The sequence below is a fragment of the Diuraphis noxia genome, unplaced genomic scaffold (genome assembly GCF_037042655.1).
Source record: "Diuraphis noxia isolate RWA-SAM2 unplaced genomic scaffold, SU_Dnox_SAM2 contig0004, whole genome shotgun sequence".
NCBI lineage: Eukaryota > Metazoa > Arthropoda > Insecta > Hemiptera > Aphididae > Diuraphis > Diuraphis noxia.
The window spans coordinates 46,362,164-46,375,830 of record NW_028301714.1 but is presented as its reverse complement, the minus strand read 5'-3'; the positions used below and the strand labels follow the sequence as shown (position 1 = coordinate 46,375,830).

Below are 13,667 nucleotides of genomic sequence, written 5' to 3'. Positions count from 1 at the left end.
TTTGGTTGTATAATTAAATAGATAAAAACGTCTATGAAAAAATATTGATAAAATGATAAATTATTTAAAATATGCATTTGTAAACAAAATAAAATTTTTCAATACTAGCTTTGTGAAAGCATGAAATGTATTTGTTTCGTACTTGTGAAAGATCATTTTCAACCCTGAAGTATTTGAAAAATAGGTTAAGAAATTCAATGACCAATGAAAACCTTGAGTCTTTTATGCTAATGACCATTGAGAATAAAATTCTGATGGAAATAGATAATAATATTATAATAAATGCAGTTGGTGAAAAATCTAAGCTATTATCAAAATTATTATTATAAATGTAGGTATATCTTTATTATTATATAATTATTAATAATTTGTTATAGTTATTGTTTATAAGTCATAATTAATAAAATACTTCTTTATTATAAATATATTTGTTACTTATTAACTAAACCTGAACCATTAAAACACAATATATAATTATTCATATTGCTATTAAACTATATTGATTAAATATTTTCTGGTATTTAGTGGTACCTATATAAATACAGCACATTAGAAGTTAAACGAAATAGCAATTGTGATTGAAATACTTTTATAATATTGAGAGTATAAATAATATTATAAATAAAATGAAATGTATTTATTTAATTGTATTGAAATAGGTTAATAGAAGTATATAATTTGAGCGTAGCGAGAAAAATTTTTTTGGTAATTTAATTGGTAAATGGTGGGTGGCCTGGATAAATTTCAATCTCCCGGCCTGAATTTTGTTCCCACTCCGCCCCTGCTAATAACCCTTTTTCTACGCCTACTTTTATAATAGCTTATAAACAGTACAAACCTATTAAGAGGACGCGATACCCCGCATGTGTTCTCTCCGTTTTAGAACGAATTGACCTCTAATGAAATTTAAAGTAAAAATTATTATCTAGACAACCTCTTAGGCTTTTTTTATCATATTTTAGTTCATAGGCGTAAATTTGGCTTGCTAGAAGGGGGGGGGCTAACGCTAAGATTATAATTTATAATTTATAACAAGGCTATACTATTTTTTAGGGGGCTAAGCCCCCCCCCCCAATTTACGCCTATGTTTTAGTTATAAAACGAGTTATGAGTATTTTAAGATGTTAGACTATTTACAATTTTTAAATACTATTGTAAGACGGTGACAATAAGTGCGGGTATCGCATCCTTTTAATAGGTTTATATTATTTGTAAGGTATTATAATTTTACCCGCATAAATATTTTAAGTTCCTACTTAATAAGTAGGGATGGGCCGATATAATTTTTAACCGATGTATTCAAAACTTTGAATTTCTATCCAAAAGCATGAACCGATATTATAAAATACCCGATAATACTTACCGATAAGTACTAACTACTAAGTAGTAACTAGTAATACAGTAATAATCAATATTATTATATATTAATATATTGTATAATGATTAAATTAAATAATTAATAAATATTAAATAATAATTAATTATATTATATATTATACAATTAATAGGTATTTAATACAAATAGAGTTAACACAGTTGTACATAAATAACAAAGTTAAAAATTTAAAACGAACATTTTTCTTTCTTGTTAGTTGATAATAAATTATAACTTATTAATAAAACAAATAAAAATTATGATAAAAAACAAATCACATAATATTTAAAAAATAATAATTTTCTCTTTTTCAGTTATTAAACATTTCTTGTGTAAGTCTTTTTATAACAATTAAAGTGTTTAATTTTTAATACAATCAAATATTTAATCTATGTATGATAAATTGTTTTTTTTTTCATATCGGTTTAAAAAAAAAACGATACCGATAAAACCGATATTGTCAATATTGGCCGATAATCAATATCGGTTTGTATATCAGCCCTAAAATAAACCTTAGATTTGAAGCCAATAGCAACCTTACAGTGTACAAAAATATTTAATGTTTTTTATATTTTTTTATATTTTAAGTATTAGGTTTAATATAGATAATAATATTCATCATTGTAGCGACAGGCACTGATTAGTTGATCAAAACCTTGGTTTTTATTTACCGGAATATAAAAATAAAACCAAGAATTAAATTTATTAGGTATGACAAAATGTTTTTGTAGTCACATTTACATCATTAAGTATACTAACCTTGGTTATTTGTATTGTATTATATCTTTTAACAAAAAAATAGGCTCCATTTATTATGATATAGTCGAGTTAGGCTCATGAAGACTTTTCTATAATTAATGTTTATATTAATATGATTTTAATACTTGCATTCAACAAAGTATGATAAATTAATAACAATTATAAAACACAATGAATTATAAAATTATATTTAAACTAAATAGTAGGATATTTATTAAAATGTGTTACTAAACATTTAAATTATGACAATATTTTCATTGAGTCCACGGTTTGTTAGATTCATAGGCGGCATCTAGGGGGGGCATTAGGGTGCAGTTGCACCCACAAAAATTTTTTTGGGGGGCAAAAGAATCATTTTGCACCCACACACAGACAATCAATACAGTAAAAATATTTTAATTATTTTGTTGTTAACAATTATACTGATATAATGTAATTTTGATAATAAAAAAGCTGGAAAGTGGATGTCGCTCTGCTGTTCAGTAGGTTACAAGTGGGTTACTGTAATGAATGGAATTAAATTTGAATCCAATGATATTATAGCATTGTATACGAAAAACGATTCTGAGCGAAGACGGTTTATCTGTCTAGAATATAATATAGATTATTAAAAATTTTCAAATCTTAGATTTAAAAAGAAAATTTTTTATGAATTTCTAGTTTAAAATAATTTGAGAATTTTCGTGGTTTTTACATAATATGTTGTCAAAATTCAAACTTTGAATGCTTGTAACAAAAATTGTGACTATACGCATTTCTTTTATTTTTGAATTGCTATTGTAAAAATATGATAGGAGCCATGTATTAAATTTTCAAATCTAAGATATAAAAGGAAAATTTTTAATTAATTTCTAGCATAAAATAATTTATGAATTTTCGTGATTTTTACGTATTTAGTCAAAATTTGAAATTTACATGGTTATAAACAAAAATTGTGACTATATATTTATTTTATTTTTCAACTGCTATTGTAAAAATATGTTAGGAGCCTTGTATTAAATTTTCAAGCTTTTCTGCCTAACAAATAAATTTTTATCGATATTAATTTAAAAAAAACTAATGATGATCGAAAATTGCAAATACCTATGAATAGTTCAACTTAAGTAGAAAATTTTTGAAAATTGCATGGTGGATAGAATATACTTATTATATAAACATTCGGTGAAATTTTCATGTATCTATGGTCATTTGTTTTAAAGTTACACCAAAAACCAAAATCGATTTTGTCGAAAACTGATTGTGCGTAAAATTTCCCGTTTTTCCCTTAATTTTTAGTTTGTTTTTCTCGATTATTTAGAAAAGTATTGAGAATTTTTTACTTTTAACCTCCCATTCACATTCTGATCTAACATAAGGTACTAAAGTCGAAAATCGAAGCATTTTTACTTCCCCAAAACGTGATGACAAACATAAAAAAAAACACAGATCATGGTAAAATAAATACATTCACCGCCGCTCAGAATCTAAAATAACCATGGATCATTTCAATATTTTATATCTTATTACTCAATTAATTGTACGGACTAAAATCTTAGTCCGTGATTAAATGTTAAAATAATAATAATAATAATATGATAATAATTAAATAATGTAAGAAGCTAAGTCGTCACTAAATAGCGATATGGTTCAAAATAGATCATATTGTTTATTTCAATATAAAAAGTTGTTTTTAATAATATTTTTACATATTCATATACATATTTGAAATACAGAGACCCAATTAATAGTTATTAATAAAGAAATTTTTTTCTAACTACATTAATTGTTGTAGCAATAGTTATATATTAGGGGGTACTGGGGCAACTTCCCTATCGATTTTTTAATGTTATTACCATAAACGTTTGCACCCATATAAGTTTCTACCAAATGCCGCCTATGGTTAGATTAGCATATTATTTATACATATTTTTTATTATATTATTATATTATTTGTAATATTATTATACATATTTTTAATTTTTAATTCCGAATTGATTTAATATTTTATGTTTACCTATTTTGTGTTTGGGCACGCATTCGTTACAATAATATATTTTTGATTTTGATGGCTACTGCAATAGCTTGTTCGATTTTTTAAAAATATGATGGTATTGAGTACTGATAGTAGTGACCAGTGATCATCGATCAGTAGATAGTGTTGTATGTTGTAATAAGCTACAGCAATGTCTACACGATTATTTTCCAGTAAATACATAAGGGTTTCCAAACTTAAAAATGCTATAATTTATAATTGGCGGAAACCGGTGCAGACATCCTTTGAAGTGTATTTGCGACGACCATGCTCCCCTTTTTGTTTTGTTTTTCATTAACTCAACTAATTTTTAATTATGAGAATCAGATAAAAATAATTTTTAAAGTGACGATCAAGTTACTTAGAGTTTAAAGAGTTTAACTTTCCAAAATGAGCTAAGAAAATCGTGTTAATGGCTATTTAGACCGATTAAAAAAAAAATATTGTTTATAATAAAATATTAAAATATACAGAATTTCATTATTTTGTTATGTAACTGCAGTCAAAAGGACAAAAGCCGGAGTAAAATACATGATCAAAATACCCAATGTGAGTTAACGTTATGTATAGAACTATAGATTGAGAATCTAATAAAAATAATTTATATACTAAAAATGTGAAATAAATATAATATTTCATAAATCAATTATAATTCTTGTTTGTAATTAAATAATTCTTCTTCATTGTTTTGAGGATCTTCATCATCCGTATAATGTGCTGTCAAAACGTCTATTAAAGATTTTGATTGAAGTGTATCACTTTCGTCGTAATTATACAAAGAGAACATATGTTCCAATATCTTTTTTATTTTCACACCTTTCTTTGAGTAACCTGGAAAGCTGGGTAATCCTTCCGAGTTTTCTTTAAGAGCCATATATGCCTAATAAGTATAATACATTATTACATTGTAATAATACAATAATTATCAAATTATTAAATAGCTTAGTTTAGTTTACCAAAAAATCAACAGGATTATTTGGTCTCACTTTTGCAACTTGAACTATCAACTTTGTCAAAGCAGGAGTGACGTATTTTATTAAATATTCTTCGTTGGACAAACTTTCGGTGAATTCTAAATCAGTCAACTTTTCAAAATCTTCTAGCAATGTCATCTATAAAATAATACAAAATAATATTACATGATGTTTTTCTTTTTTTTTTTCGAATAAGTTCTCTTACTAGCATAATATCATTATTATGAATGGGGCATGATGATTACAAATAAAGGTATATAATATACCTAATATATAGGGTTCGTGGTTCGGATTCAGAAGTTATAGAATTTGCATGATTTTCTATATGCTTTATAGCAACGCAACCTATTTATTTTATGCTGTACGTAACAGTGGAATTTGTTGTCTCCGTCTTACCAGTGCGTAATATAGCAAATTTACGCTCAGCAGAACACTTGTAACTCCTTTAGTTTAAAAATTACAGTGAATCGACCTATTATGAAACTTGATGGTAAGAACATTATCTGTGTTTGTATGTTGGTTTTTTACGATAATTCAATTTTTAAGTGAGTTATGAGCATTTTTAATGCACTGTATATTATATGCTCATAACTCACTTAAAAAATGAATTGTCGTAAAAAACCAACGTACAAACACAGATAATGTACCATACACTTTCATAATAGGTCGATTCACTGTAATTTTTAAACTAAAGGAGCTACAAGTGTTCTGCTGAGCGTAAATTTGCTATATTACGCACTGGTTAAGTGGTAAAGACGGAGACAACAAATTCTACTGTTACGTACTCTTAAAACATTAACTTTATTTTGCTAATGATTTTTCAATAAAAAGGCATATTTTATTTATTTTAATGAAAATAACGGTTTTTCTAGAAACAAATTTCAAAAAGGTTAAAATAACCCAATAAATAAATAAAGTGTTCTGCTATCATAATTGTAATATACGCCTATAACTATAACCATCAGCTGCTGACTTGCTGCTACTTGTGTATGCAGTTACTGTCTAGTTTACTACCTTAGATCATATACAATTGATAGAGCCGTGACCTATAGATAACATATATTATAACGTCGATGATGTACATGTTATAGCAACGGTGCATACTAGTTGCCTCCCAAAATATACGAATTGCTTCCCGTCCTTATCGTAAATAAAAACGTTAATTTACACTAGTTACCTCCAATGACCAGGTAGTTCATAATTATATACGAATTGCCTGCCAAAAATTTTCACACTAGTTGCCTCCCATATATAATTAAGTAGTGGTTCATAAACTTCACTAAACAGTTCCACATAAATAGGTAATGTTAATTCATTATTAAAAATACCAGACTTGGTAAAAACAATAATAATATAAAAATAATCAATACAAATATAACATATTTTACTACTAATTAAAAATATATAGTGCAGTTAAAAAACATCAGTCTTAGGTATAATATATATAGAATAATGTTATAATAGTAATTTTAGACAAACATTTGCTGTCTGGGATATGACATTTAAAAAAAATTATTTATTACTCATTATTTATAAACAAATTACACAACTATAAAAATAATAAATCAATAAGTCAAACAAAATAGGAAGTAGTACCTATTATTAGTCAATAACATAAATGTATGGTAATTATAATTTAATATAATATGTATATTGTATATAATGGTAAATTATTTATAACATTGCTTAGGCTTGTATTTTTTAGCCAATATTTGTAGGTACTCAAAATTTGATATTTTTTTTTCACTCAGCTTTTTTATTTGGGTATCAATGAAAATTATTTTATTATATTCGTATCAAATATCAAATACGAAAGTAATATTGTATAACAAAAGTCATAAATTACGACTTTGAAATTACAAAGTTATTTTGCTACTGCAGCTACATGATGATTGAAAATGTTGGAACCACTCTCATATATTTATTACTTGACTATAATGGGAGGCAACTAGTACTAGCATTGACATTGGCGCAAATAGGTGGTGGCTTGGGGGGACTAAGTCCCCCATATTTTTGCCAACTCCCCCCGGTTCAAAAGTCATTAATTAGTACTGAGAATATATAATTTTTAGAAAATATTATAGGAGGGGCTTTAGTCCCCCCAAAATAATTTGTGTATTTGCGCCTATGAGCATTGATTAAAAATATATATTAAATATATGTATATTTAATCAATGGTATACTAGACCCTTTTCGTATATTATATCACTTGTATACCTACGACTTTTTTTTCGTGATCCTGATGGATAATCTCTCCTTAAAGTACCTACCCAGGTTGCTCATTGCAACCGATAAATAATATAATATATAATTAGATCCGTTTCAATAGTCTATTATAGCAACTTCATTTTTATGTAATCATAATTTTAAAAGATAGGTACCTTAGGTACCCTTAGGTACCGTACCTATATTATGGTTCAATGTTTTTGCGTGAAGCAGATAAAATATCAAATTGCACTCTACCTTTACTATACAGACTATACAGTTAATTTTGTTTCGTTCCTATAACTTGTAATAGCCACTTATAATATTCTATACATATAAGAATAGATTTCTGTCTATCTGTTTGCTTGTCCTTTACGAATTCCTAAACGGCTTGACCGATTGCAACGAAATTTAGTACAGGTAGATAAATTACACCAATATTTACGATGGAAATTTTTGTTTATTTATAAATAATTGCTAATAGTGATGGGTGCTATTAATGATAATTGCTTAGGTATGCATTATATTGTAGAGCATTCGAATTTAAGAATGAGGCACCAAGTATGTGCTGTGCTGGAGGAAAAGTAAAATTGCCAAAATTACATCCACCATCCGAACCATTATCAACGTGACAACGTTGGCGAGACAATCATATCGAAACATTTCTTAGCGAACATCCGCAAATACAATTCATGATTCTAAATGACATATCATTCGGGGCGACGAATATTGTGCACGACAATTTCATACCAACATTCAATGTGCAAGGTCAAACCTATCATCGTGGTGGTGGTGGATCATTACTACCAATGCCAGATACGGAAGGTGCTCAAAGTGCTCAAACAGACATTTTGAGATTTACGATGGAAATTATTTTTTATTTATTAATTTATGCACCAGAAGGAAGAACAAAAAATATTGTGTATCCGAATACACCTCAATAAATACCATTCAATTGAATACTTGAATTGCTAGACTTTTCTGGATAAAACAAATAAAATTACATAATGATAAACTAAATTGAATATCGTTGTAAGAATGTAAGATTATTATTTAGTATATTTATATGAATGTATATTGTATAATTATATTTATATGCACAGAAATATACTGCTGCATAATCATAGGTAACGAATTTAATACACAGTTTGAAACATATTACGAATTTTAACGGGCTACAAAGTGGAAGTGTTCAGCTAGTTATAATATAAATTAAATAGATTTTTACTTTTTCCTTGAGTTGTTTTATTTTATTTTTTTGTTGTTCGATGTTACTTCCTTCCACTTTTGAATTCGTTTTACTTAAATCAGTAATTTTCTCCAATATTCCTATAAGTTTAATACAGCATAAATATTGTACCTGCATCGATATGAGTACCTTAATTATTATTATATTGAGTCTGATTCGTATGTATCTTATGATTTGATTTTTAATTAATTGTTATTTGTTAGATGTTAATTAATAGCATTATAATAATTAGTATGTTACTATAATTTTTCAATCACCATAATGTCGTTGATTCAATTTGATTTCTTTAATAACTATATTTAAAAAGCGTTCAAAATTTGGATCAATTTCTGGTAATTCAACTTTATTAGTATTCAATGTTAGAGGTAAGTACGGAGATTCAATCATTTTTATCGGAGCATAATGCAAATTGAGCAATTTCAAGAGATCGTTATGATTTTGTTGATTCCAAATTAAGCGTTTGCTAAAATAATCGAGTTACTATATTATTTTTCAATAATTAAATTGACACACATTTTTAAAATATTTTACGGTTTTTTTTTAATTTGTTTTTTTAGTATGGGTTTAGCGGCATTAACTGCGTTAGATGATACGGCGATATTAGAATTTGATGAATGTATTGTATCAACTTCTGAGAACAGGAGTCGTCTTTTTTTACTTGAATTTTCAAGCGTATTTGTATTGTTATTGATATCACTGTTCTGTTCAGTGAGTAAACTAACACCCAGTATGTTTTGCGTTAAATTAACTGTCAAATCTACAACATAATAATAACAACAAAAATGGCACATCAATTAGGTAATGTTTAAAAATACATACTATTATTATATATAAATTATAAGCTTACCTAACCTTTGATAAATATCTAATATGTGTATATATTTAAGTACCTTTTAGGCTATATTAATAAATACACCATTACTGTATATAAAATATTATATAGTATAGGTACTAGGTGGATAGAGACACATACATAATATTAAATATTATTATATAAAAAAAAATTACGGATTTGTATATCTACCAGGCAGTTTATTTATATCTATAATTGGTTGGAATAAATTTGTATCTTCGAATCGGAATAGCATTTTGGCTTGAACTACTGTCGTTGGATATCCATCTAAAACATACCCACGTTTAAAAAGTGCTATTCTTTCATTCAATAATCTATAAAAATATAAGAAATTAAGAACCCGTAAAATTTAGCTGCAGGTGGTATCTACTATTAAAATAAATATAAAAAAATATTTACGGAATTAGATGAATGTCTTCCAAAACATCATTATTTGCATCCATGGACGAATATAAATTAGATAGCTTTTTATTTAATTCTAATATTTTGCTACTTATAATTGGATCAGTGTCACTTTGATCATCAGTATCATCTAATACATTTACTGAATCCTCGATGTATTGACTTTTGTGGTACAGTGAACTTATTTCTTCTCTCTTTACAAAATAATTTGACACCATTAATAATTTGTTTATTAAAAATAATTTATTTAAACTTACGATTCCATTAATACAGTCTTGAGTTATATTTTTTGGTTCCAAGTAAATCAAACCATAATACTGAGCAAGTTGAAGTGCGAGTTTAGTCTTACCAGAAGCCGGTGGACCGAGTATAATTAACTTAATACTCTATACAAACAAAATACACGTACATATATTATATAAGAACTTACTAGAAGTTTTCTAGTCAATACTAAGAAATTTGTGCTCAAAATGTAGATATTAAAAAAAATTATCACTTTAATATTATGAGCATTTTTGTACGTTTCAACTAAATATTTCATTGAATTCAGCATTGATGATTTATTATTGTACCACTTGAAATTAGGCCACAATCGGTTAATGCTCGAATTGACTTTAATATCGGCTGACATAATTTGTTTATGTATGCCCTACGGTTGTTTCGAAATTTATCTATTATATAGGTAAATGCTGAATAACAATCTGAATATTTTACTCACCTTGAGTTCATATTTATTCATGAATGTATTTAATGAAACAATCACTGGAGTTGGAACATCGCACGACTTAGCGAGAGCCTAGACAAATATTATTTAAATACGAATTCATGATATTTATTATGCCCGAGTGGCCGAGTATATTAGGATACTTACAGTGATGATTTGTTTTAATGTATTTATTGGACTTTCAACAGCAAAAATATAATGACACTCTAGTATATGATTATCGGATATTATTTTATATATGAGCCTAACACATACAGTTAATAAATAAACGCATAGTAATTATATATTTTATGAAGTCTTAAATAGGTATCCGAACCTAGCCAAATCTTGAACATGTATTACAGGTACGAGGTTATGACTATTTGGTATTGGAAATAAACCGGTAGTTTTACAAGCAGAGTCGAACGCGAATTTTAACAAATCTTGTTCAAACCCATATGTAAGACCAGCCCAAATGACTATTGTCTTTACAATTTCTTTTAACTAAAAACAAATAATAAATAAATATGTTGGTATAATGAAATAATTACGTGATCGGTGCATATTATAATTTATATTGTACCAATACAAAATGCAAATATTCTTACTCCTTGGGTTTCATTCACTGCTAACACTTCAAGTTCAAATTCATAATGCTTCACATATTCTGGATTTGGAACTCTATTATTCACATCATCTTCGCTCATATAATGCTTTTTAAATAAAAATGTATATTTGTGAATAAAATGATTACATACTTATTTAATTTGCTATTAATGTATAACAGTATAACTCACTCACTTTTTTATTGACTCCTGCCCAAGTCATCACAGTTGATATTACCACTATCAATTTAATGTTTTTTGAAACATAGGTTTTTTCCACACCTTTGAGTTTGAGAATTTCTCTTTTTAATGACCTGAATATTTCTTTTCCCTTAGATAATTCTGCAATATCACTAGATATATCAATAACTATTATACCGCAAGTTTTTAGTAACCCCAAAAGGTCAGAACTGTTTACTGTCCTCACAACTTCATTCTAATTTCAATATAAATAATTATTATTATTTCAATCTATATTCTAAAAACTTCAATAAAATAAGTAAACGCTAATAACTTATAACTAAATAAACTGTAGACCAGTAGTCGCCAATACCAGTCGATCGCGATCGATCTTTAAAGAAATATTGATCAATACACTTTTATGTTTCATATATTATATTTTCTTAGAGAACAAAAATATACAATTTATCATTTTGTTGCATGTAACAATATAAAATAATATACCTATAAATACATAATTAAATACTGATCGCTCACCAAATACTTCCTTTTTTTAATGTAAATACTTAACTCACTTGTTGGAAAAGGTTGGCGATACCTGGTATCGACCATATTTTAACTATAACCTACTTTCAAATTCAATGATTCATCATCTACTGCTTGAATATATATTTCGAATGGTACTTCTGTTTTTATATCTTCATTGCTTAATTTATCTAATTTTTCAAACGATACGTCATCTTCTAAGGATTTATTAAACACACTATAGTTATATATTATCGTTTCTAACCGTTTCCTCGGTTCTATACATAATAATCTAAAACCATATATTTTGTTAGTCAAATTTGAAAATCCAATGTGATAAAAATAATAATAATATGTAAATTATACAATATTACAATATACTTTAATATATATATTAAAAATTCACCTAAAAAATTCTACGCCTGTTAACCTATCAATAATATCATCAATAAAAAAGTCGTCATTTTCTCCCATTTCTAATTCATTTATATCAGCAGACTGTTGAGACCGTATGACATTAGATTGCCATTTTTGTGATATAAGTTGATAATTTGCTTTATCCAAACTAGATAAGAGGGCATGTGTTCTAGACATCCGGTTGTTTTTAGCCAATTTTGACGATAAAAACTAAAATTTTAATATGATAATTATTTAACAATATAAATTATATTTTAAATACCTTTATGAAATATTTTATATTAAATGAATTCCCTGGACTTATGAAAATACGATTAAAATTATAAGACCATTCAGACATCTTCATACGCTCGATGTATTGGTTAACATTGTTTTTGAGTTCAATTTCATCGAATACTAATCTAGATAAATAACTATCAGATAAAGTTGAATTAAAGAGACTCATGTTGTAGGCAATCAATCAAATATCAAGTAAAATAGCCAAACAAGTACAAATTAGAACAAAATGTAGATATGTAAGATTAGTATAAAAAACCTTTACAATGATAAATTACACATCGGTTGTTATGGTTTCTAACTAAAAAATTGTGTATACCTAGGACCATAGAGTAATATTACTATATAATAATATTAGTAATATTTATTACTCTATGCCCAGGACCCTAGGGCCTAGCAGGGGCGTAATTAAGGGAGGGATGAGAGGGATATATCCCCCCCCAGTGCCTATATAATGTGTATATTTATATATTAATTTGAAGCTTATGGAATTATATGTTTTATCGTGCTGACATCACGACGAAATATATTAAATATAATTAATATCAAGAAATCTATAAATAATTATTTAATTTAAAAGTAAATTTTAATTCTAATATATTCAAAATTTACATTTTGAAGAAATTATTATAATATTGTATAGGTACTAAATTGTGTAGAATTTTAAAGCACATATATTAATACATTTTGTGTATATATATATTAGTTTAAGAATTTTTGATGAAATAGTTTTCCCAGATATTGTACTTGAAAATCTAAGTATTTTGTGTGGAAAAAAATGTTTATCCCCCCCTAAGACAAATTCCTAATTACGCCACTGGGGCCTAGATATTTGGATATTTGGAAGTTTAAAATTGTGAGCTATACCTATTAAGAGGACGCCACACCCGCATGTGTTGCTCCGTCTTACAAACGTATAACATAGCAAAATCTGTTTAGCGCGGGACAACTGTTCTCCCTCAATATTTATAATAGAATTTTCAAAATTTCACAACGCATAGGTAAGAACTTTATCAGTGTCATAGCGTGTCATTATTTTTTTGATAGCACAAACCAATAATTTTAATTAATTTAATGAAAAAATAAATGTATTTTCTAAAGCTTATAACTTTAATTATATTTATGTTATCAAA

At 26.8% G+C, this 13,667-nt stretch overlaps 1 protein-coding gene across 1 annotated transcript; it reads right to left on the bottom strand.

Moving 5' to 3' along the window:
- Positions 1-3,064: 3,064 nt before the first annotated feature.
- Positions 3,065-13,063, bottom strand: LOC107171919 (adenylate kinase 7-like). The gene is made up of 17 exons (XM_015522177.2): positions 12,521-13,063; positions 12,248-12,468; positions 11,947-12,133; positions 11,333-11,572; positions 11,140-11,244; positions 10,869-11,035; positions 10,700-10,796; positions 10,547-10,624; positions 10,325-10,477; positions 10,086-10,214; positions 9,826-10,022; positions 9,598-9,740; positions 9,105-9,330; positions 8,831-9,036; positions 8,553-8,653; positions 5,102-5,257; positions 3,065-5,025 (listed from the first exon to the last, which is right to left on the bottom strand). The coding sequence occupies exons 1-17, from the start codon at positions 12,701-12,703 to the stop codon at positions 4,792-4,794; spliced, it is 2,823 nt and encodes a 940-aa protein (XP_015377663.2). The 5' UTR covers positions 12,704-13,063; the 3' UTR covers positions 3,065-4,791.
- Between the last annotated feature and the right edge of the window lie 604 nt (positions 13,064-13,667).